The 25,225-nt window shown below is 36.2% G+C and overlaps 3 protein-coding genes across 13 annotated transcripts in view; 2 read left to right on the plus strand and 1 right to left on the minus strand.

The window, feature by feature from the left end:
* PRP4K (pre-mRNA processing factor kinase PRP4K) overlaps positions 1-12,178 on the plus strand; it is a 47,289-nt gene extending 35,111 nt beyond the window's left edge. The window contains exons 11-18 of one of the 8 annotated variants that reach the window (XR_010730399.1): positions 783-936; positions 3,549-3,663; positions 4,262-4,413; positions 5,975-6,061; positions 7,127-9,019; positions 9,277-9,348; positions 9,793-9,838; positions 11,995-12,178. Coding sequence is in view for 1 of the 8 variants with exons in the window: in XM_066268390.1 (XP_066124487.1) it covers positions 783-936; positions 3,549-3,663; positions 4,262-4,413; positions 5,975-6,061; positions 7,127-7,330 (712 nt within the window). In the remaining 7 variants the exon portion in view is untranslated. Of the gene's footprint in view, positions 1-782; positions 937-3,548; positions 3,664-4,261; positions 4,414-5,974; positions 6,062-7,126 lie in introns of all 8 variants that reach the window. The other 7 variants (XR_010730397.1, XR_010730398.1, XR_010730396.1 and 4 more) reach the window with 7 other exon arrangements.
* Positions 12,179-15,871: 3,693 nt separating this feature from the next.
* Positions 15,872-24,775, minus strand: FAM217A (family with sequence similarity 217 member A). 3 transcript variants are annotated; one of them, XM_066268394.1, is made up of 6 exons: positions 24,525-24,775; positions 23,130-23,217; positions 21,444-21,525; positions 21,269-21,282; positions 20,381-20,448; positions 15,872-17,382 (listed from the first exon to the last, which is right to left on the minus strand). In XM_066268394.1, exons 2-6 carry the CDS (start codon positions 23,190-23,192, stop codon positions 16,164-16,166), a joined length of 1,446 nt encoding a protein of 481 aa, XP_066124491.1. In that variant the 5' UTR covers positions 23,193-23,217; positions 24,525-24,775; the 3' UTR covers positions 15,872-16,163. The 3 variants fall into 3 exon arrangements, with proteins under 3 accessions (XP_066124491.1, XP_066124490.1, XP_066124489.1); XM_066268393.1 differs by having other exon boundaries at positions 15,872-17,164; positions 24,525-24,655; XM_066268392.1 differs by lacking the exon at positions 21,269-21,282 and having other exon boundaries at positions 21,441-21,525; positions 24,525-24,655.
* LOC136330875 (testis expressed protein 56-like) overlaps positions 24,220-25,225 on the plus strand; it is a 37,151-nt gene continuing 36,145 nt past the window's right edge. The window contains exon 1 of one of the 2 annotated variants that reach the window (XM_066268397.1): positions 24,220-24,408. In XM_066268397.1, coding sequence (XP_066124494.1) covers positions 24,249-24,408 — 160 coding nt within the window. In that variant the 5' untranslated portion in view covers positions 24,220-24,248. Of the gene's footprint in view, positions 24,409-24,721; positions 25,038-25,225 lie in introns of those variants that run through there. The other variant, XM_066268398.1, reaches the window with a different exon arrangement.

The following is a 25,225-nucleotide window of genomic DNA, read 5'->3' on the forward strand; positions in this document are numbered from 1 at the left end:
CTGGCTTCTTGACAGTCATTCATGTATAAACATTGATTGACTGCATATATGTGCCAGTTACTAATTGCTTTTAGCCTTCAGTTCAAAAGAGAATTTCAGAGAAATTCTCTGAAAATTAAATACTTCAAGGAAGGATTAAGCCAGAATGAAAAGAAATGAGAATAGTGGAATTAGAAATACTATTTTAGCCTGACCTGTGGTGGCGCAGTGGATAAAGTGTCGACCTGGAATGCTGAGGTTGCCGGTTCAAAACCCTGGGCTTGCCTGGTCAAGGCACATATGGGAGTTGATGCTTCCTGCTCCTCCCCCTGTTCTCTATCTGTGTTTCTCTCTCTCTCTCTCTCTCTCTCTCTCTCTCTCTCTCCCCCCCTCTCTAATAAAAATGAATAAATCTAAAAAAAAAGTATATTAAAAAAAAAAAGAGTTGGTGCCCTCATTTAAAAAAAAAAAAGAAATACTATTTTGATCTTCAAAGGTATGTCTCATTGTTAGGCTTACTACATATGTAAACCTATTCTACAGTCAGTACAAATGTCACCATTGCATGTGTTCTGTTTATTTTGAAAATTGAGTTTTATTGAAAAATTGTGTTATACACACACCATTTTATATACTCTCTCAGTGTAGAGTAATTTATCAAATATTTTGTGGTGGGGTTTTTGAACAGAATAAATTTGTTGTAGTTTGTATTTTGGGCATGATGTTATTTTATGCTTAAATGTTTTTGTTTTTGTTTTATTTCCATTTTGCATCTTAACCCCTTTTATTTTCTCTCCTAAAAGTATGAATTTACGAGAGGTGTTAAAAAAATATGGTAAGGATGTTGGTCTTCATATTAAAGCTGTAAGATCCTACAGTCAGCAGTTGTTCTTGGCATTGAAACTCCTTAAAAGATGCAATATTCTACATGCAGATATCAAGCCAGACAATATCCTGGTAAGTCAAACAGGCTGTCTTCTACATCCATATGTCTTCTTACTAGTAACGTGAAATTACCACTGTATTACTCTAGAAATAATATCTTGGAAGAATAATTTTACTATATTTATTACCCATTACAAATGACTTTACCAATTTTTACTTTTTTGGGAATTGAGCAATGAAAATTTAAAGTGTAAAGAAAGAGGAGAGAGGCCACTGTCCCAATATTCCTTTTGATTGTGGATTTAGAACACACACAGATCCCAAGAGTGTTTTAATATAGTAGTGATGGGTTTCTTCCAATATCGAAAAGAGGTGCTGCACACATGGCTGTTTTGAAATAAGGTGTGTTCACACTTCTTTGTTCTTTAATTTTATATACAGATGGAGTAAAGGACATTTAAGGGAATTTTATAGACTGATGGGGTTTGGGACAGTTAAGAAAATTGCCTTTTTCTCAGCAGATATTTGGAGTCGAGTATAAAGGTGCCCAGGAGTAATTCTTCTTTCCTTTATTCTTTATTGCTTTAGAAGCGGTGCCTTCTGGGAGCCCAAACACAGTAAAGTTCAGCTGTGGTTAGTTATTATGTTGAAAGGCATCTTTCATGATCTTGACTTCTTTTAACTAATGACTTCTGATGTGGTTGCATGCAGAATCATAGCACTTTTGGCATTTAGAAATACATTTCATCATAGTGGAGTGATTAATACACACACACACCCCTTCCAGCGTGGTCCTATTTCTTCAGCGTGATCTAAGGTTTTCAGAGTTGGGACATATGCACCACGTGGGTTATTCCTAGTTCATCTTTTAGTCACATGTTCAACACTGTAGAAAGCTTACGATCTGATTAAAATATAGATAGTTCCTTTCACACTACCATAATAATGAGGCATTCCATTTAGATGTGTTTGGTCTGAGTTTATAATGTATTGTATATCTAATATAACTTGATTAGAGGAGCTAATAATTACAGTGAAATGGTAGGTACATTGAGAATGAATTGTAGACTTGCCTACTCAACTTCACTCAGTTTTTTTCTTTCTCTATTTTAAATTGTGAAATATAGCATCCATATCAAAGAATGGGTCAAATATGTGCAATTTAAAGATAATTATACAGTGAACATCTGTGTGACCACCATGGAGGTTAAAGAATAAGACATTTGCTCTTGTTTTTAAAACTTTATTTTTCTTAGAGTTAAGGCTAAACTGCTTAGGTTTTCATGTGGATTCTGATACTGAATATTTTCCCTTCTTCCTGAAGGAGGGAAAAATAGATATCATAGACCACATGGAGCTTTAAATGAAAATCCAAAACTTTTAGCTGACGACTTGAGCCATCAGTGTTGTAGAAGTACCACATTCCTCATGTGGGAGAAGTTGTGTAGCCATACTAAAGTGCACATAAGTGTGAATACTCTGCTATTATATAAGGCATTTTATCCAGCCCAAGAGTTCCACTGGTAGATTTTAATTTTAAAATGGTCCTGGGGTTTTTCTGTGTGTTGCAACTGCAATATTAAGTCGCTGAATGCAGTTTGTACTTTAAAAAGCTCTGAAAGTACTTTACATTGAAAGTACCTATTTTCCAGATCCCCCAGATACAGAGAATGTTTAATTGATGTGGCAGTTAAAAATAATCATCCCCTGAATCAACATCTGTGATGGACCATTCTGTAACAATGACCAGCCTTTATGACAGCCCAGTAGAGTGGCTAGGTTTATTTATTTAAAGTGTTTTATTTCTTTTGGGTGGGAACAATAGGCCAAGTTCAAGTCCCAACTCGGAATTTGTGTGTGTCTCTTTTGAAGGGGGGAAGGGACTCTGGAATATGAATTATCTGCACTTGTTAATCCTGAACATGCTTCTGACTCATGAGTGGCAGCAGTCATGGGAGCAGCTCCAGCCTTTCTCAGCAGATGTCACTGTTACTGTGTATGTTGAAGTATTTACAAAGGACCAAGAAACAAATGACTAATAGAGTTCATGTCTATCAGTTTTGCCAAGTATATTTAACATTTTCTTGACTAATACTATTTTTATATTTAAGAGATGTAATGATTTTTAGACTTGAAGTGATTGCTAAATTTGGGATGGTCTAGCAGCTTCCGATGAACGTTTTTATTCCATTTTTTTCCAGATTTAATCTGGATCATTTTGCTTTTGTTGCCATCATAATTCTCTGGCAGCTGAGAGTTCAAGTCAACTGAAAGTTAATCTAAATCTGTTCCCTTATTAATGAATGTCTTTGTGTTCCTTTCAGTAGTAACTTGACTTGATTCAGGTGTTCAGGGGATTTTTAGAAGATGCTTTGTGTCAGTGAGTTTTTTCTCTTACTATCCCATCCTTTTCTCAATATCGTTGCTTAAAATTAATTTTACTTGCTATTTTTTCATATTTCTTCACTGAAAAAAGTTCTTTTACTAATTATAATCAAATATTTGGTAGCTCTTAATTTTTCATAATTAGGAAATTGAGTTATAAAAATTTTTAAAGAGGAATTATAAAATGAGTGACTTTGTTCTCAATATTGGAAGATAACTTCTCAAAGCCAATTTTGATCTGATTTTTTGTCTTAATTATTCTTCCATGAATTAAACTTCCATGGTGAAATGTTTTGCAGGTTAATGAATCAAAAACTATTTTAAAGCTCTGTGATTTTGGGTCGGCTTCACATGTTGCGGATAATGACATAACTCCTTATCTTGTCAGTAGATTTTATCGTGCTCCTGAAATCAGTAAGTTTCTTCAAATGTTCTTTGACCAGGGCCACCATATGCTGTGGAAACAGCATATGTGATGTCTAAGTTCTAAGTATTGTTTTCATAACACTTCAACAGCTGTATGAGGTCATTCATGAGGAAAGAAACCATAGCAAGTTAGGTTCATCCTCCTCAGGTGGAATGATGGTAGTTACAGGAGTCTTGATCGTGTCTGGCAAGAGTAGCAAAAACAGTTGTGGAAAATCCTTGACTTTAGAAGATTGTTTTGAGTACTCAAGGTCTGATTATCAAATTTATGAATTGTGTGGGACCTTTGTTATTTCTCTTCTTGCTGCCTTGGTTAAGGTCAATTAGTACTGCCACCAAAGGTGAAATGAAAAAAGAGAAAAAAATACACATTTTCTATGCTTTAATTTCTTCCCACTCCCTCATTTTTAAGGTTTTAAGTGTGGATTTCTGTTAGGAACTAATGGGAAAGAACATGAAACTCATGCCAAGCGAGGTATTAAGATTGTGGTTATATAATTCAGGCTAAATTAATACCCTGTTAATGGAAATAAATAGTAGTTGATTTTTTTATCATTATATATTTAAATTTCCATTTTGTTTCCAGTTATAGGTAAAAGCTATGACTATGGTATCGATATGTGGTCTGTAGGTTGCACCTTATATGAACTCTATACTGGAAAGATTTTATTTCCTGGCAAAACCAATAACCATATGTTGAAGCTTGCCATGGATCTCAAAGGAAAGATGCCAAATAAGGTAGGACATGAATGTAAGCTCATATTTTTTCAAGGTCTTAGCAGTAGTTTCCTATAGATCAGGGGTAGTCAACCTTTTTATACCTACCGCCCACTTTTGTATCTCTGTTAGTAGTAAAATTTTCTAACCACCCACAGGTTCCACAGTAATGGTGATTTATATAAAGTAGGGAAGTAACTTTATAAAATTTATAAAGCAGAGTTACAGCAAGTTAAAGCATATAAAAATAATTACCAAGTACTTTATGTCGGATTTTTGCTAAGTTTGGCAGAATAAATCTTTATAAAACAACTTAGTATAGTTAAATCTATCTTTTTATTTATACTTTGGTTGCTCCGCTACCACCCACCATGAAAGCTGGAACGCCCACTAGTGGGTGATAGGGACCAGGTTGACTACTACTGCTATAGATTGATAGGTTGTTGACACTTAACTCATCACTAATGGCTATAAAACAATCCCAGAGAGGCAGGTATGTGGCTACTATTTCTTTAGCTCTTTCTCACTTTGGGTGTTTAAATTAGTGGTTCTAATTAGCCAAGAGCTATCAAAAGAGAATAAAACTGTTTTCCTCTGATGACAGTCTTTGTGGTTTTATTTACTCTGTTGAATTAAGCAGACAGTAGGGACCTAAAATTAGGGGTAGAATTGGAATTAAGAGAGAATTGGTGAACATAAATTTGTTAAGCACCATATGTACATGAATGATCGTTTTATGTGTCTTTTCTTCCAAGAGCAGCAATGTTCTTGGGAGCACATCCTTATTGGTAACAGCGTAAACATACTTGAGAGCTGAAATGAAAAAAAGATTCAGGTCTGGTAGGTTAGATGTTAGGAAGGGGTTGGTAACTGGAGAAGGAATGGATGAACATTAAAAGAGGAACTTGGTGGCAAATATGTTTTTTAAAGATTAGAAGTAATTTGGGGAGGGAAGGTATCAAGAAAATTCACTTGAAATGACCTCTTTCTAACATAAAACTCATCCTTAATGCTTTAGCTGCATGTAAATTTGTTTCGTTAACTCAAAGCAAGAACATTAGGGAGTTATAAATATGTCCAAGAGCCATATCTTAGACTTTTATGATTTCACCTTATGTTATGTTGGACTTGTTTAGAATAAATTACACAGAAATTATCTGTTAGTATATATTTTAACAAGGTCTCTTTAGGGCTATTCAAGTATAATTTGTACAATGTCATTAGGTTTCTTAACTGCCAAGAGAAAAGGCCTCAGTTGTGTAATAGTTTTCCTATCTAAGAAGAAATGATTTTAAGTCTTTGTTTAATCCTCAATTTGCAATAGTGAAAGAATAACTTGATATAATAATTGGTGTATGTCACTGCCTGGGGAAATACAATTTCATGTTATTGTTTTAGGTACAGCATTTGTATTAGCTTTTTAAAAGATGTTGAACTCTTGAGAGCAAGAAATCTTATATCATTTTTGAATGAGAAAACAAACCCAAAGAGACTAAATATTTGACTTGTTATGTATTAAATTGTTAGTAAGACATACTGTTTCATAGTAGTTCAAAAACTAAGTTTTTCATTTTATTTCCAGATGATTCGGAAAGGCGTATTCAAAGACCAACATTTTGATCAAAACCTCAACTTCATGTACATAGAAGTTGACAAAGTAACAGAGAGGGTAAGTCTCTTTTAAGTGGGCAAGATTAAATGATTATCTTATTGTTAAAAATGCACTGAGTCATATTAGGAGCTATGACTGTTTTAGAACATTAAAAATAACTTCTTTTGGGTATTGGCTGATTCCTAAATAAAATACATTGTTATGAAAAAGTTGAAGAGATTAAAAATGTTTGTGTAGTATAAGTTTATTTCTTTATAGGTCATTTTTAGGCCCTCCTCTTCCTTTGGATCACTTTCTTGGTCTGGCCTCCCATCTACCTTCTGTACTGCTGTCATATTGATCTTTTTGAAAACAAATCTGATCATGTTACCCTTAGAAGAAAATATATTTAAATTTCTCAGAATTTCAATGGAAGTCCTTTATGATACAAACACTGCCATCTTCAACATTTCCCCTCTTCACTGGACTCTAAACCCTGCCACTCCACACTTCGCAAATAGCTAAAGGGCTTGCTCTTTCAGACCGCTCCACCTTTATTCACAGACCACCTTGACCTAATCAGCTTCCTGTACCTCCTCATCCGCTAAAAAAATAGGTATTCAACTTCAAGCCTCAGGTGCAGTACTCTGCATGAGCCTTTCTAAAACCTCCAGGTTGAAGTAAGGACTTCTTTATTTTGGCCTCATGGTGTCATGTGCCCCTAAGTTTGTGAGAGCACTTACCAGTTCATGGGGTCAACTCATTGACGTGCCTGGCTGTTCCCACTTCAGGGTAGGAAAAGTATAGTTCAAACGGCAAGAATTTACTGTTATTTTTAATTACTTAACAATATTTTTGAATTCTCAAATGTTAATTACTTCACTAAGTTTTGGAGTTCCTTTGTTATTATTTTTACAAAATTATGTTACAGAATGATTAAAGAAAACAACTCATAGCTAACTTATAGTTAACTATTTCCATTTAAGTTTTCTTACTGCTTCTTGAAAAGACATAGCAGATAGAGGAAGCCGTGTAAAAGTTCCAAATGAGTCGATGATTATATTTTTGATAGACAAAACAGTCTGATGTGTTATGCTTTTAGTAACTTTATTTAGAGATACACATTTTAAAAATTATTTTTAGGAGAAAGTTACTGTCATGAGCACCATTAATCCAACTAAGGACCTGTTGGCTGACTTGATTGGGTGCCAGCGACTTCCTGAAGACCAACGTAAAAAAGTACATCAGCTAAAGGACTTGTTGGACCAGATCCTAATGTTGGACCCAGCTAAACGAATTAGCATCAACCAGGCCCTACAGCATGCCTTTATCCAGGAAAAAATTTAAATGAGATGAAGAAACTCCAATGGTTTGAGTAATTAAATACAAAGACTGAAGAAATTTCACAGCAGTTTATTAATGTATATAAACTTATAAATATTTCTCCAGCAAATTTGAGGAAGCATGATATATTTGAATTAACACCAAGGGTGATATTTCTTTTAGAAATGTTAGTTAATCTGTTTTGTGTCTTATGTGAAATTTCACTGTAGAACTGTTTTAACTGCCAAGACTGCACATAATTACAGTGCTAATGTATATGGTTGCAGTTCACATAAAAGACAAAAGCATCTGTTATAAAATAAGTAGTAATACTGGGTGGTTGAATTATTTTTAGCAGACTTGGCTTCATTTTGGTCTTCAGGTGAAATGGCCAGCATAAATGCTGTTTATATTCACATTTTCCTAGGTGTGTGTGTGCAGGCCACAGCAGCATGCCCTTGGTGTAGTCATTGCCGAAAGGGGTCTATTCCTTCTTGAGCCTGCCTGCAGGGATGGTCTCCTCTTTTAAAGCAGGTTGTGTACAACATTCAGTACACTGAAGGTAAGCTAAACCATCAACATCACTGGTGTTTTAAGATGTTATTTTATTGGAACAATTGACAAATGAGGGATATTAGCTTTGTGGCAGAATTCCCTGCATGTGTGATAACTGATCTTGTTTTATTTTTTGGCATTGCAACTGTGGCATAGTTACAATTTCTGTTCTGTTCATCACATTTACAATTTGAAGAGTATGCGCTTGATGGATAGGGCGCCTTCAGTGTACTGTTTCTTACTTTCATTTTTTAAAATCAACTTGCTATAGACTTTATATACATTTTGTTAAATACAGTTCCAAGTGACATAGAGACGATGCGTAGTTTTCATTTACTGAATTACAAATGTTGAGGCATAATTCTGAAAGTCCTCATATTTAAAAGTTAGATAGACAACATAATGAAATTTTTAACTATTTGTATGTCATTTTGAAAGTGTACTGCTTTATGGTAAAAGTGTTTTTCATTTGTTCATTGTTTTCATTATTTTGTGATCATGTTGTCTTTCAATACAGGCATAACCTTCCACTCTTGAACAAAGCAGCTGCTTTTTAAAAGCGGTAATTGCTTCTTTACCTTTTATTTCTTTTGTAAATGAAGCTTTTCTTTAAGAATGTGACTTTAAAGTGTTGTCTATTGCATAAAACAGTTGACACTCACTTATTGTAAAGTGAAGATTGTTCTACTGCATGTGAAGTGGACCATGCAGATTTCTGTATGTTCTCAGTATGCATCACTAGATAATAAAGTCTTTTGTGAACAAGGCATTTGTAGCCATTTTTAAAAATTTTTGTCTTCAGTGCTGGTAAGTCAGGTAAACCGTAAATAATTAAAGGCAACCTTTTATTTCTTCCTGAAAGTCTTTAACAGCATTATTTGCTGAAGATGTAAACCTAGCCAAAAATTTATTATTTTATTACTAATTAGGATCCTAATTATTTCATCCAAAAAAATCTACCTATAGTGTCAGCTTTCAGTGTAGTGAGATAATTCCTATAGGTTATAGGGTATAAATCAGGATTTAACTAATGTTTCTGCTATTTTCTCACTTTTCCTTTTGATGGTGCGGAAAGAAAAGGAAAACGGGGCACAGGCCATTCAACGCCTTCTCCAAGGGTCTGATTTGCTGAGACACCAGCTTCACCTTCTTAACAAGGTTATTTCTGACAGCATGTGTAGATAAACATTTAGCAACAGTTTAAAACAAAAATCATGTAAATTAGCTTGGTTTTGCAACACAGAGGAATTTGTATGCTTAACATGGTGGAAGAGAATTTTCAGAAATTTATGTAATCTTTTCCATTTGGGTGGTAAGATTAATTCTTGTCTCCCTGAAGAAAATGGAAAGCAATCAGATTTTAGGGGTTTAAGTAATATTTTTACATTGTAAATGGGATTTTTTTATTCACCCAGGCACTAATTACAACAAGCATGCACATTTTGGTGCATTCAAGAATGGAAAATCAGAATAGCAGCATTCTTCTGGTGGGTTTTGCTCCATTTAAAGACATGAACTACAGCCAGGAAGGTGATAGATGATATAATAAGCCAACTTTGAATCTACACCCATCTCTTCACGGTTTAGACTTACTAAAATAAATACAGGTGGTGTTTGTTCATCTGCAGGTAGAGTGAAGCCTTGTAAATGAGGCATCACAGGTGCAGCTTTCTACCTTAATGGAGTGGGTAGAGATTTTCCCACCATTGTGTACTTTATACTTTATTTTGGTGATAATATGCTGCATATTCAAAGTCTTTGTAGTTATTTCACTCAAAATAGTTAACATTTTGATGCTTCTGGTGATTTTCATGGCTTCATTTATATAATTATTTGAATAAGTTAACTTCCACTAGAAACAGTTCATCTTATGCCTTCAAAACTGTTCTTTAAAAAACAAAGTTGCTTGTTACTTGTTCTTTGTGTTTTAGGTGCAGCTCAGTGGAAGATGATGACAACCAGAAGACATGAGCTAAGGTTTCTGTTCTATAAAAGATTTAAAAAAAAAGAATCCTCCATTTAATTTTTGTCTAATTTTTTAGTTTTCAGCATTATGATTTGGGTTTCATTAATGTTTGATACTTAGAATAGTGGTGCTGTTGTGTTCATTTGTAAAGTGATTGTTTTATCACGCTTCTGCCTCTCCCCCATCTTCCCTTCCCTAAAATAAAAATAATGGTCAAATTTAGTGATAAAAAAAGACTTCTGAATGGTGAGATTCCTTATTTAACACATTGTTTTCAAATTTGGTTCCTGTGGATTATTAGGAAAACAACAAATCAGAATAGAATACATCAAAACACAGTCCTTGCCCTGGCCGGTTGGCTCAGTGGTAGAGCGTCGGCCTGGCGTGCAGGAGTCCCGGGTCCAATTCCCGGCCAGGGCACACAGGAGAAGCGCTCATCTGCTTCTCTACCACTCCCCCTCTCCTTCCTCTCTGTCTCCCTCTTCCCCTCCGCAGCCAAGGCTCCATTGGAGCAAAGATGGCCTGGGCGCTGATGATGGCTCTGTGGCCTCTGCCTCAGGTGCTAGGATGGCTCTGGATGCAACAGAGCGACGCCCCAGAGGGGCAGAGCATCGCCCCCTGTTGGGCATGCCGGGTGGATCCCAGTCGGGCGCATGTGGGAGTCTGTCTGACTGCCTCCCCATTTCCAGCTTCGGGAAAATTTCAAAAAAACCCCAAAAAACACAGTCCTTAGTGTTAGGTATTTTATCTCCTTTGCAAATGCAAAGAATAGAAACTGGACTTTAATAACACTGTTCAACTCCTTTAATACCTTTAATACTCTGTTCTCCACCTAGCCCATTAGTCATTTTGTTTTTAACAAGCACTCCAGTCATGGTCTTAAAGTAGACGAAATATTTAGAGTCATTGTTAATTTTTCTTCTTACGGGAAATGAAAGGTAATATGCTATGGATCTTTTGTATTCCCAAATTAAGCATTCTTAAATTAATCTGACAGGAACCCTGTAAAAAGTCTTTACATTCATAATGTTATTAGAATTCATAATTTTACTGAAGCAGAAATCTAGAACTCTGCAAGACCTCTGTTAGACTGAGGTCATTTAGTGAATAATCCATTAGACTGAAGTCATTTAGTGAATAATCATGTTTTAAAGTAACTATAGTTTTCATGTACAGTTATCTCATGAAGTTTTTGCTTTATTAAACTTCATGGCAAAAATGATACCATATGTATATCAAGTGATTGTCAGACTTCAGAGTTTGTAAGTCTTAGGACGTAGCTCTCAAAAATGTAATAGTTCTTTTTATAGGTGGCAGAATAGTTGAGATCTTAGAAAGCATATACATTTTAGACACCATTCTCTAGGTAGACCTTATTCTTGAAAGTTATCAGAAATTAGGTTGGAATTTTGAGGCTTGGAAGGGATGGAGCCTCTTGTCATAAATATGAAGACCATCCCAGTACTTGAGTTCAGCCCTAAATCCTTATTGACAGTGTCATGTTTCTTTATTCCCCAGTACTGGTGACACTTCACTCTACTTTTTCCCAAAGGAATTTTGTGTTTTAAAAGAATTTGTCATTTTTGCCATTATAATTATCACTCTGTACCCTAACTAAAATACTCAGGATATTCTTACAATAGGAAAAATTTATGTTTTACAATTATATGGTTGAGGCAGTGAAATGTAATTGGTTCTGTTTCTGAGAACAAATACTTTACTATACTTGGACTTAGTCTATCGTCATATTGTAGCAGAACTCTATTCTAACTGGCTAAGTAGAAATAAAATCTTTGAAATGAAACAAAGGAATCCTATATCTGAAAATTTTGGTCACATAGTTAAGGAATGCCCTTTTAAATGTTGGAGGTATAAAGAAGCCAGATAGTCAAGTCTGTAACTTTCTTCCTTCAGTTATAATGGTATCATTAGAAATTGGGCTCCATAAAGTATTTGTTTCTTCATAGTATCTTAGTCAAACATATTCAACATGAATTTTATCATTCTTATAGATGAAATGTCCTCCTTATAGAAATGTTCAATACAAATTCATCTGTGTTTTTTACATGTCAATAATATACACAAAATTGAGTTTTAAAATATTTTCCAGTTATTTTGATAGATACCATCATGGCATCTTTAATTGTTCTTTTCCTTCTACATGTAGGGTAAGGGACTGTTCTTCTGAAGAATCTTTCCATTTAATGATCAAGATATGGAAGCTGAAATCTGAAAATACTCAATATGTATTCTAATTGTGATATCATTTGAATTGTAACTTGCATTTTAGCAGCAAAGTTCCCAATCAACTTAGTGGGAAAATGCAATAAAATATGCCACTTGTTACTGTATTGTCTCCTGATTTTCTTTTTGCTTGTTTATATTGAGATATAAAGATACCATATCTTACCTGAAGGTTCTTCAATGCTGTTTCACTGATGTTCACAGATGTGCTTCAAAAAGTATTCTCTGCTAAAGTCTGATTGGGAAGGGTTGGGTTAAATTAAAGTTAAATATTTACTATAAAAGTTCTCAGAAGACATCTGATGTGCTCTCTGCATCTCAGTGCAGAGGAAAGGTGTGGAGGGAAGAAAGCTCACAAACTCCTCTGCAGAATCTGCCCTTTCACAGAACCTGCAGCTTGGAAACAGCCACATTAGTACGATTATTCAAACAGCAAAATATTTTCTAAGCAACTAAGTACAGAACATACACCAAAGGATACTGTATTCATGTGTTTTACATGTATTTCTGACTTGGTTTTCCTAGTGATAGAAGCATACATAGTGAGCAATGAGATGATTTCCTGTCTGTAATGACTTAAGGAAGTTGCTTAATTGCACACGGGGAAACCTGACACTAATTCTCAGTCTACCCACTCTTCATTCTTTTCTAAGAAAAGGTCTTCAGCTTTTAAAAAGTGTATAAAATACTTAGGAGGTCCTGTGAATATTGAGCATGTGCAAAGCAGGATTGGAGGCTAGAGGGCCAGCCAGTATTTGGCTTTGTAGAATTTGACCAGCTGGAGCTACCTGCAACGCGGAGGCCAGGAGTCAGTTTGGTCTAATCCTGCATTTTATAAGAAACGGGTTGAATGGCAGTGGCTCTGGATAGCTTTGTAGAATCCCCGATTGTAGTTTCCTACTTGGGCTGGCAGAGGATTAGGAGCTATGGAATCATCTAATCAAAGTGGCTGACAGGGTCATGTGATCCTGGTTTAATTGGGGAAAACAGTATGCAGAGGGTTGGATTGGGGAGGGCATTGCTACAAACTTGCAAGAAGAAAACGTATTTGTGCTTTCTCATACTGAGGAGAAAGCCAGACTTCACCTAGTTAAGATCTTAGAAAGCTAAGAAAAAGTTGTTACTGGAGAGTTAAAACATGGGACTTTTTAAGCAAGCCAAATTTAAAATTTCTTGAATGTATTTTTATTTATGTTATAAAGTTTGCCAAATGTATCTTCAAAAATAATGGTGGAAATTTGTTTTCAGCAGGTCTAATAGACAAATCTTTTGAATTTGTTTATAAGTACAGCCTCCCACCCCCATTGCCCATGGTGCGTTTCTCCACCAAACTCATACTTACCACCTATTTTAACCAAGTTTTTGCCCCCGTCATTCTACACAACGAACTCGAGATGGCTACACCTACTTCTATACACCACTTGTTGGCCTCATTTTAAAGCTCAGTTTAAACAGGAGAAAGATTCCCAACAACTATATTTTTACTAAGTGATCGTGACATTAAAAGTTATTAGTCCAAGATTGAAATGAGCAGTGCTGCTAATAAAATTTTTACGTTATGTTTAGAGCAATTTTGGACTAATTAATGATCTGGTAGGTGTTGCAGTAGCTCCTTTTTGTGCCAGTTTAGTGGCATCCTAAATAAAGTAGCCTGGTTGTTCCCAGGAAGAAAATTGCCCTTGCCTCTCAGTACCTGCATACCCACGCACATCATGCTCAACCAAAGCCATCATTTAATGCAGGATCGACTCACCCCTCACAGACTTTATTATGATCCTTTATTATGGCTACCTCTAAACTGCTCCTCCCCACTTTCTGTTTCTCATTTCCCAAGCTTATTACCACCCTGGTCTTCCTGAATCCCAGGGTTTATGCCTTTGTTACTACATGCCATCCCTGGTGCCTATCTTGTACCTTGCAAGGAGTAGGACATATGAGTTGTTGCTCGTGTGACAGTTAATTCAGTGCTGAGACAGCTCATTCCATTCTTTCCTGTGTCATTCCTATTTTCCCTAATCTATTTTTTATTTGCCAGACACTACTCAATCCTCACATGATTATATGAGACTAAACAATATTTGCCCACTATGAATGAGGAAAGTGAAGAACAGGATGACTCCTGTCTGAGGTGCTAGAGCTGTTAAGCAGTAGAGCCTGAGTTTGAATTCGGCAGTCTGGCTGTGGAGCCAGCACTAGTAATTGCTGTCATGCATAACAATTTTCAGTGATTGCTAAGGCCCATTCCTTAATCAGACACTTTGGAGGGTATCTACTACATGCCAGGCAATGATTGATTGGGATACAGTGGTGAGCAGAAGAGTCATGCCATTCCTGAAAGTTTTACAAATAAAAATTACATCATTATAGTCCTAAAATGAGAAGTACCATGAGAAAGGATACAAAGGCCTATTAAATAAGGTTCAGAATTCAAGTTATTGCTGTGAGAATGAGTAAAATTAGTTGATAGGGGAAAGAAGACGGGTGCCAATTGCAACTGGTGAAAATATAAGTTCATATTTGTATTATAATCCTATGAAAGGGATGTTATACCACTTTGGATAATGGCACTAATTGTATAGGATTTAGGTAAAATACTATTATAGGGTATGGGATCCTGAACAGTTATGTTTACTTTCTACTGCTGTGTTGATATGGGTCCAAAAAAAATTCTTTAAAATTAACATAAACACTAAGCACATTTTCTTCAACCCCAGTCTCTAAACTGAGCCTTACTCTTTTACTTTAGATAGGATAGAGGACTATAGTTGCTCTCCTCAATGTTTATTTGAATTATCCTTTAATTCATCTCATTCATCCCTAACACAAATATTCCATCTTATTTAAGAGGATGGTACACACTAAATCCCTGCCTGCCTTTCTGTGGGCAGTTGGGGAATGAGGAGGGGCCTTTTTCATTTTTACCTTTGGGTAGTGTTTGAAACTTCAATCATGTGGCTTTATTTTAATGTATGAGAAAAACTAAATTTCCAACCATGCACTAAAACTAAAGCATACTACCTAGCCCCCAAAATATCCAAACTCTGATCTAAGCATGTTACATCAAGTTTTTGCTTTACAGTGTGTTTTAAAGTGTGATCTGAGAACCACCTGCATTAAAATTAGCTGGGATGTCTGTTTATATTCTAAGTCCCCAGGCCTCACTCCCAAAGATTCTGTTTCTGTAAGCCTGCAATAGAATCCTGGACTCTGCGTTCTTGTTTCCCTGATGCTTAGGTGTAATAGGGTTGATCAGTAGTTTCCCTTTCCAGCAGTTAGAGTTAGTTTTAGCTTAGTTTGAGTTTCAAGTAACCAGCGTTAAGGTTTCCAGCAACAACGTTCTTTTGGGGGAAAAATTCCATTAACATGAGAGTGGCTGTTCTATGGACAGTGGCTTTCAACCATTTTTCCTTGGACATTTAAAAACAATTGGATTTGAGTGGAAGAGGGATGTTTCATGTCTAAATCTACAGTTAGGCCCCAAAGAGAATTGATCTTATTTTCGAAAGACAAAGGGCCTGGGAAATGGAAAGTTACTAAGAATTCATAGGAGAGCCTTGAGGATGTTGTGTATTAATTTAACAAAACAGCAACTTCTTTAGCTTTTAATGGCCAAATAGCCAAAAGACAGGTCCAAATAATAGACAAAAGATATTGTGAAAATGGTAAGGGAAAGAAAAAAAGTAACAAAGTAGGAAGAATTTTTAAAAATCACAGATAGAAGTAACTAACTCTTATGTGTATAATAGAACACAAGAAAAGAATATAGCAGCAATAAGTCAATTATACCATTTATTGATGATGGAATTATACTGGGAAACAATCACAACAAAAGAACAATCTTTTGAGCAAGTAGTTTACTAAGTGAAACATTTTGAAACATAACATGCAAAAGACTGTCAAATACTTCACCTTGGATTAATACACAGACTGATCTTAGCAGTGATTTACACAAGTTCCACTCCATATCACAGCAAGTAAATTGTGTGTGTGCATGTGTGTATATTTAATACCCGTATCTCAAAATGATGAACCATGTTTTAGCTGGGTTTCCTGGTATAGATATGCTCACATTGAGATGTATGGGGGAAAATGTTATTTTTGCTCAATGGGAGAGCACTTACCCTTAGCTATAAATGAAGGTGATAAACAATTTAGAGTCTGAATATAAAATGGTCTGTTCAATGCTATGTGTTTTCGGTAAAGTTTCTTTCTGGTCCTTGGAGCCTTAATTTCTTTCCTCTGGTTTTCAGGAAAAGACAGAGGTATGGGTGAAATGGGCATTAGAGATCTCGATGGCACACAAGGTCTTGTTGAGACCACTTGAATCAGTAATTGAGGTATTTGGGCAGTAGTAGGGTTGGTTGAGAGTTCTTGGGATGGATTTAAAATGGAGCTTTTGGGATTCTTAAAGTCATCATAAGTTGCCATCAATTGTTTTGTTGTGGATGAACCCTTTAGAGATGGTGGTCTAGAACTCCATTTATGTTTGTCAGCACTGCTCCAATTCAATTTTGAAGCACTTTGTTCAAGCTTGCAAGAACCAGAATTACTTTTCCTTTTTTCTCTAGTTTTATCCACACAAGTTGTCTGAAGACTTACAGAGTCAGAAAGTTTTGGCTGTCTCATTTTGGGTATAGTTTTAGAGGAAGAGGGCCGTTCAGTAACTGCTGGAGTACAGAAGGTAGTTTGTAATCTTGGCCTCTCTTTTTGTATAGTTGTATGTTGTAAACGTTCCATTTCAAATAAACGAGTTATCAAATGTTCAGTACAGCTTTCCACAGAGTCCACTACTGCTTTCCAATTTTCAGATTTCGACAGGGCAAATTTGTGTAAGTCCAGAGTATTGAAGGGAAAAGGGAGAAAATCAGGGTATGGAAATACTTCACTTGGTTCCTCTGTGAAAGATTCTTCAACATTCTCTATTGTTTCTGGCTTTAAGTTCAGGTCCATCTTTTTAAAGTAGCTGAGTAAAGTATCATTTGCCTTTTCATTTTCTGATAAATCACTTTCATCTGTTAAATTTTCTTCTACACTACTGTTTCCATATTTCAAATTCCAATTTGGAGCAGATAAAGTTTCATCATTGTTGTTTTCTATAGTTGAACGTAAATTAATATGAGTCTCATTTCTGTCCTTAAAAAAGTCTCCATCAGCATAGGGCCAGCAGAGACCTAATGGCGTCAGCAGTTTCGAGTAAGAACCAACTTGCTTATCAACTGGAGCACTTGTTAGTGAATGGTTCAGAGTGAAGTGCCTTATGGGATTGTTGGTTGTATTAAAGCCAATTTCCATTGTAGGTATTTTGAAATTCCTTAAAAATGATTTAATTAATGAATGACTTGTTGCTAAAATTAAAATGCTATTAAGTGATAATGATACCTTAACAAAGACTGGTTAATGTTTAGCTCCCAATAGCATATGTGTATCTATCTTAACAAAAATGTTAATTTCCAAATATGCTCTAATTATACACAACAATATACATTTTTAATTGAATTTTATTGGGGTGACACTGGTTAACAATTATACAGGTTTCAGGTGCCCAGTTCTACAACACATCTCTGGATACCTATTGTGTGTTTAACCCCTCCCCCCACACACAACTATATACATTTTTAAAGTACTGATTAAAATATTAACTGGGCATCCCCTCATGCATACATAGGTAATGAAATCATTATAACTACAAATGCCTAACTGTGGCTGTGAATGGCCACTAGGTTAAAAGTGGCTAATTATACCTATTCACCTATGAATATATTATACATGCAATGATGCTGTCTGAAAAGAAGACTATCCAACTCAAACTGAAATTATAGTGAAATGTTTACTGATCTGGAATTAAATAAAAGGAAACTCTTAAACAACATAGGTTACTTAATAAAGGAATCTACCATGGTGGTTTTTAAAAATTATTCTAACAAAAAAGGAAGCAAAACAATGTCTATCAAACAAAAATTATCCCAGATATAGTACACAATAATTTTCATCTGATGATGCTCTTTCACTTTAGGAGTAAATACTTCTGGGTATAATGAAAACTGCTAAGATGCCAGGCCATAGTATACTTTATAGTATAGTGTATAGTTAGTTTTTTTTAAAGCTTACTAGAAATACTGACATTGAATGATTTGACCCATTAATTCACATTTATATAGTTTCATTATCTTCTTGCTTTTTTAGAAGCCAGTTTACATTAAAGATAAAGTAATCTTGAAAGATTTTAAACATATTTATTTCTACAGAAAATGGTAAATATTTATTTCGTTGAACATTAGGTATACTAACTTGCCTTTGAAAAACCACAGGAAAATTACTTTAAATCTACAATTGGTAATAGACTCAATCCATGCAGTGTAGTAGTGTAGTAAAAACAGCACGCAGTGTAGTAGTGTAGTAAAAACAGCACGGAATCTGGAGACAGAAGGCCTAAGTTTGAACCCCTTTGCCACCAGTGAGCATATAGAAATGAGAATGCCTGTCTTGATAAGTGAGATAAGCCAGTCAGAGAAAGACCAGTACCATATAATTTCACTTCTATGTGAAATCTAATGAACAAAATGAACTAACAAAATAGAAAAAGTCCAATAGACACTGAGCAGAATGACAAGGGATGGGGGTTTGGGAGGTTGGGTGAAAAGGGTGAAAGGATTAAGCAAAGAAAAAACTTGTAGGCACAGACAAAAGTGTGGGGACTGCAGGAGGGAAAGGGGGTAGGGTAGGTGGAAGAGGGTACAGGGAATATAGATGGTGATGCAAGGAGACTTGACTTGGAGTGGTGAGCACACAATGCAATTTACAGATGATGTGTTGTAGAACTGTGTGCCTGAAACCTGTATAGTTTTATTAAATAATGTCACCTCAACAGATTCAATAAAAAATAAAAATAAGTAGAAAAAATAACCACATAGTTCTAAAAAAAAGAAAAAAGAATGCCTACCTTGGAGGTGGTCTCAGCAATAAGATGATTATATGAACATACTTTGCAAAAACATTAAACATTGAATTCAAGTTTCCATTACTTTTATTCTGTTTACTTGTTGATGGTATACTAAGGAGAAAAATCTCCATAATGAAATATTTCATTGATACCAACTTTCCAACTCTGTAATTTTATTAGGCCTTCCCAGTATTAAGAGCAAATGCCTATCAAACATATTATTTTGTTTAGTCTTGACAATAACACCATGAAGTTGGCACTTTTATTTTCTACCTTATGGGTAAGGAAACTGAGGCAATGCTAATTAAGGTCACACATCTAGTAAGTGGTGGAGCTGGGTCTTAAACCCATGTAGTGGGATCTCATGTCTATGATCCTAGCTGGTACTCCACTGTTTGCTCTTCTGTTAGTATGACAGAATTCATTTCACTTGACCTCTTACCTCGAAATCCTTGTTTCCAGATGAGCTCTAACTAGTAAAAGTAGCCTTTCCTAGCCCAATCAGCACCAACATTCTCTGAGGACATTAATCAGTACAATCCCTTAAGCACTTCTTGGTTTCCCCCATCAAAGATTAGCAGTAGGTGAGTTTATCCTGAGCCTCACAGAGGTAAAACTCTCAGAGTAGGAGGCAGATGCTATTCAGTGAACCACCCTATTGTCAAAACTGGGTACAAAAGAGTAATAGAATTTAAGCACTCCTTTAAATAATACGCTATATGTAAAAGTGACACAAAACAATGTTCAATAAATGTTAATTTCCAAAGAATAGTAACTTGCATTTTTAAGAAGCATTATAGCTGATTCTAATGCACACTAAAGTTTAAGGACCAAAAAACAAAAATTCAAATTCAAGTAAGGTCTGAGAAGCAACATACTAAAGTGGTTATGAGCATGAATCAAGCTACCTTTACATTCTGGTTCTACCATTCACTGATTGTATGACTTTGGGCAAGTTACTTGTCATCCTCACTCAATGTCCTCATCTGTAAAACAAGAATGATGATAACAGTGCCTTCTTGATAGGATCGTTCATTGTGAGGATTAAATGAGTCAATACATATAAGAAATTAAAATTGTTCCTAGCACAGGCACTATTACAATTCCTTTTCCTTCAATGAGAAGTCCAAATTGTATCCATCTAAACCTTCATGTAGCACATAGTAAACTCCCAATGAACCAAGCACTGATTATCTCTGTGGTGCCTACCAGTCACTTTCCATTTAGAGTAACTTTCTAAAATTTCCCATTATTTGCACATAATACTTTTCCTTTTTGTTTTTTGTCCTAGTATTTCAGATAAGTAGTTGACTGATCTGTATTTAAATTTATTTCACTAATTTAGGAGTTTACAAAAATATTATCTCACCTGTTGTCCATGGTACTTCCTTCTTTGAGAGAATAATCCCATAACCGAAATACCCCTTGGTTAGTATTCTAATAAAGAAAAGCCATGGACAACATTTCAGTAACTGTATGCATTTTTTTAAAAATAATACTTTAGGAAAGGAGTATGATGACTAAAATTCCATCTGTGTTCTTTTGTGAGCATTCTCTGACAAATTAGGTTTTAGCATCAGTTGCTCTACTGGAAATTTCCAAATGGTTCTACAAAGTAGCAGAAGACATTTAAACACGATATATCTGTGCTCCCTATTCTTGTTCTAAAACAAGTTAGAGTTGTGGTAACTAAGGAATATATAGTTCCAACCAAGAAATACACAGTAAAATCCTATAATACTCCCTTCTATATATATAGATATTATTTGTTTTTCTGACTTCAACAGTAGTATAATCTTATATATACTAAACAGTGTTAACTAATTAGCCTTGAATATTATTAAGATTATCTGTATTTTACTAACAGTGTAGGTGTTTCATATTTTGATCAAAAAAGATAAATGAAAGATTAATTTTCTCACTACTTCAAAACAAAATATTAACCATTTTACCTGCGTTACAGTATGTTAAGTTCTGAGACCATTTCCCTTTTGGCAATGACTTGAAAACACTATATTCACTAGACAATTAATTTCCATTTATAGTATTGTTTATTGAAAAAAATGTAACATAATAAAATATTAATTTAGTGACCAATTTGCAGCCCTGTAAAAAAGTAATGGCTTTGACTTGATTGACATACTCTAGAGAAATGAAAGATAAAGTTTAACTTTGAGGAAATATTTTTTTAAAGAACATACTTATAATTTTAAAATAATGTTTTGTGAATTATTTAAAACCAAACATTTATCCTTACCTTGTTAATGTTGCCTGAAAGAATGTGTATAGAAAATAACAATTAATAGTTATATAAAACTGGCTGTACTAAAAACAAACCCCCTTTAATTTGAGTAGTTATTCACACTATACATATGAATATAAATTTTCATATATTATAAGTATAAATATACACATTTAGAATTTCTTACCACCTGTTGCACTATCCTTTCCAGGTGGGAGGTTTTTATTTTCAGGAACAGGTACTTCTGAATCCAAATTCCAGTGAGATAAATTCTAAAATAATATATTTTTTAAGATAAACTTAATGTTAAAAAATTTTTTTAAAGCTCAAGTACATAATTTTACATGTTTGGGGTTGAGTGTGACAAAAGGCACAAAGCGTCATAACCCCTATCCCTCCTGTAAGGGTACTGTCTGCATACTTGAGGAGTGTGTAATGTTCTCTTATCAAGCTACTATCAGCTTGGTAACACTTATTAGTCAGGTAATGGAAAGACTTTTACAATACTTTATGCTTTTCACTCTCATCTTATTAAAAATAATGGTACATGTGTTTTCAAAAAATTGAGTTTAAAAATATAATAAAATGTTCACTTTATTGTGTCTCTGATACACAATAGCAAATTCACAAACTCTTCTGTATCTGAGTACCAGATCTGAAAGCCTAGAAAATCATTACATCAACCAAAGCAAATTCTCTACTCCTCACATTATACTCAACACTGATCAGCCCACTACTCATTCTGGACTCCAGATGTTGAAAAACACTCAGGAAATTGGAAAAAAAAACCCAACATGAGTAAAAAAATGTACTAATATCAGCTGAGCATTTATGCTCCAGACATTGTGCAGAGTACTAAAGGGAAAATATGTGGGATGTGGAGGAGAGGACTGTAACAATTTATCCTGGAAAAGGGAACATGAACAGGTGATTAGTAGTTGTTATTTTAAGTAATTTTTTGGAATGAACTTAGTTGTTTTCTATCTCCAATAACGAAATCCTTTTTTGTAAATTAAACTCTAAGCAATATACAAATAAAGTGTTAGGTAGTATGAGGTGCCGTCTCCACACTGAGGAGGACCAGGGAGAATATACTGAGGATTAACTGGGCCCCAAGGATCATCTCCTGACAGGAAGGAAAGTGAACCTTGGCAGATCACCTGGAGATCCTCTTTCTCAGATGGTATGTGAAAAATAAAATCAGTAAATTATTTTCTATTCTCTGAAATAATACGTTTTAGGTCTAGTCTCTATGTGAGAATTACGTGGGGAACTTTTTAAAACTGATGGTTGAAAAAAAAAACACTACAAATTCAAATTCAGTAGGACGAAGATATGACCCAGTTATCTGCATTTTTAAAACATTCCTGACAGATTCTCAAGCTTCTCTCAGCTGTGTCTGTAACCATGGTACACTAATGTACAAAATAACATATGAGAGAAACAGCCTTAAATTAACATGATGAACTGTGTTGTTGAGATCATACAATTAAATTAATGTAACCAAGTCTGTCAACTGGCAAAGCAGGTCATCAACCACACATGAAGCCAAGTAGGTTGCAGACTCCTCACAGGCTGGGAATTTGTTATTCATTTTGAGATCTGCTTTACCAATATTTTTCACAAAATATGTGTGAGAAAATAAAACGAATTGGAAATATTTTGTGATTTGGAGAGAAGCGGGTTAACTTTTCCTTTGTTAAAAGAAATAAAAAATTTCCATTTAATATTCCATATGTGCCAAGAGGAAAACCTCAGGACAAACTGCTTATGAAGAGACAGCAGCCAGGAGTCTCAGCAGTAAGATTAGATGGGAGTTAAATCTTACAATGGGAGCCACTGCCCAGACGCTCGCGGTCAGTAGCTTCTGCCATACCTCATGAGAGATGTTTGACACACGCAGGTTGGTACCACGGTTCTCACCATTTCTTTTCCCCATTTTGCTCCTCTGTTTCTTTAAAATCCTACACAGGTTGTGGAAACAGGCACACATAGGGGTAAGGTACAACACTGATTTAAAGAAAGCATGAACTTTGGCTCCCATCTAAAAGAGGTTAAGAACATATTTAGAAAGCAGAAAAAAAGGGACTATGAGGGCAGGGCGGAGGGTAAAATCAACCAGCAACAAGGAGCAAGCCAGACCACAAAGTAGGGGGCATAGACAAAAGCAAAATGTAAGATCTAAATGACAGAAGAGTAGGAAATTAAGGTCTGAGGTGACAAAGAAGATATCAAATAGGAAAATAAAATACAAGTTAGAAGAAAAGTGTGATGAATTATCCTGAATTTACAAAGCAGGGTCATGAACTGTTTTAATCACCCAAAACAGATGCTCCATTTGAAGTCAGGATTAACCTCATAAGCAGGCAGAGCAAGCACCCCATGCACGTTTCAGACAAAAAAAAGGTCCACAGGACCAGCCACACATTGTTTTCCACACCAAACTACCATGATTTGAGAACTTCACTACTGTTTAATGGGAAGGTATTAGTGAACAAGTAAAGCAGTCACTGGATTAAGGCATGGCTATTTGGAAAAACTTCCCCCATTAATTAAAGCCACTGTACTACTAATCAGTGTATTTGCTAATTGTTTACATTTTGTCTCCTAGAGGGGAAAGTGTATTCTGAAGGAATGGAAAACACAGTTCAGGTACTGTATTTCTTCATGTGTAAGATGCACCTTTTCTCAAAAAATCTGGGGTCTAAAAACTGGGTGCATCTTACACAGTGGTTGTAGAAGTGTGGAATTTCAAATGCCATAGATGGAACTGAGGACAAGGCAATATACGAAGACAATGATTTGTCATCAGACACAGATGAGGACAAGCTAATGAATAGGAGTTTTGACAGTGATGAGTTATATGAATTTTATGATGAATAAAACTTGAGTTCAATAACTTTATGTAATACTTTTATTTTTCAAAAAAAAAGTAAGATGTGTCTTATACATGGAAGCTTCTTATATAAGGGGAAATACGATACGTTTTGAATCAATGATTATTGATCCACGCGCTCTACACCAGGCACTGGGATGGAGGAATGAAGGTGGAAGGAGGTTGCTGCCTGGCCAACCAGGTGTGTGCCTCGGAGACGGGCGCCCTGGAGGAGGGGCCCAGAAACCAGGAGGCCTTTGTGACCGGAAGTCCGAAACAGGTACTTTAGGGGTTGGGGGCGGGGGCAAAGCCCAGGTGTGAGCCCTTCCCTCCCCGGCTGTGGATGGCCCCCTGGGGAGCGCAAGCCCAGGACCGGCAGGGGGCCCGGCCTCTTACCCTATGGCGTCGCAGGCCCACGTGTCGTCCCCGGCGTCGTCTTCCAACGCGCTGCCGCCACGGTAGCCCGGCCCCTCGGCGTGCGGGGCGGACGGCGGAACGGGTACTCTTTCTGGCTGAACCTTCCTGCAGCTGGAGGATAGAGCGGGCTGCGGCTGTGCGCGCGCCCCCGCGGCCGGGTCGCCCGGCAACCGCCATCGAGTGTGGTCGCCTACGACGGCCCCGCGTTCCACTTGGCCCCGGGTATTCCTGGGTCACTGGGCGACGTCGCCTCGGCTCCCTCCCACGCGCTCCTCTGGGCCTCCTTGGGGCCGTCCGAGGCCGTCGTGGGCTCGTGGCCGCTGGGAGGAATCCGCACTCCCAGCGCCCCGCACCCAGGGCGGGCCTTCTCCTTCGGACCCTGAGCCCCGCCCCCCCCACACCCGCAAGCCTCCTCCCGCCCCGTAGGGGGTTCACATACAGCCAGCAGCTCTGCCCTGTGCTAAGCTGGACAAGGCTAATCTATGCACATGCGTGAGTATATGCAAAGTTCTGTCTATGCTTATAATATGTAGTATCAGAGATACTTAAGTAGAAGGACATATTCCTGCAGAGAGCAAGCCTGCCTGCTTCTGGTCAGTTCTAACTCAGTCATTGGTATTAAAACAGGAAGAACAAAAGTTTATATATTTTTTAAATTTAGATTGCGGGAGGCCGATTTT

The sequence above is a fragment of the Saccopteryx bilineata genome, chromosome 3 (genome assembly GCF_036850765.1).
Source record: "Saccopteryx bilineata isolate mSacBil1 chromosome 3, mSacBil1_pri_phased_curated, whole genome shotgun sequence".
Classification (NCBI taxonomy): Eukaryota; Metazoa; Chordata; class Mammalia; order Chiroptera; family Emballonuridae; genus Saccopteryx; species Saccopteryx bilineata.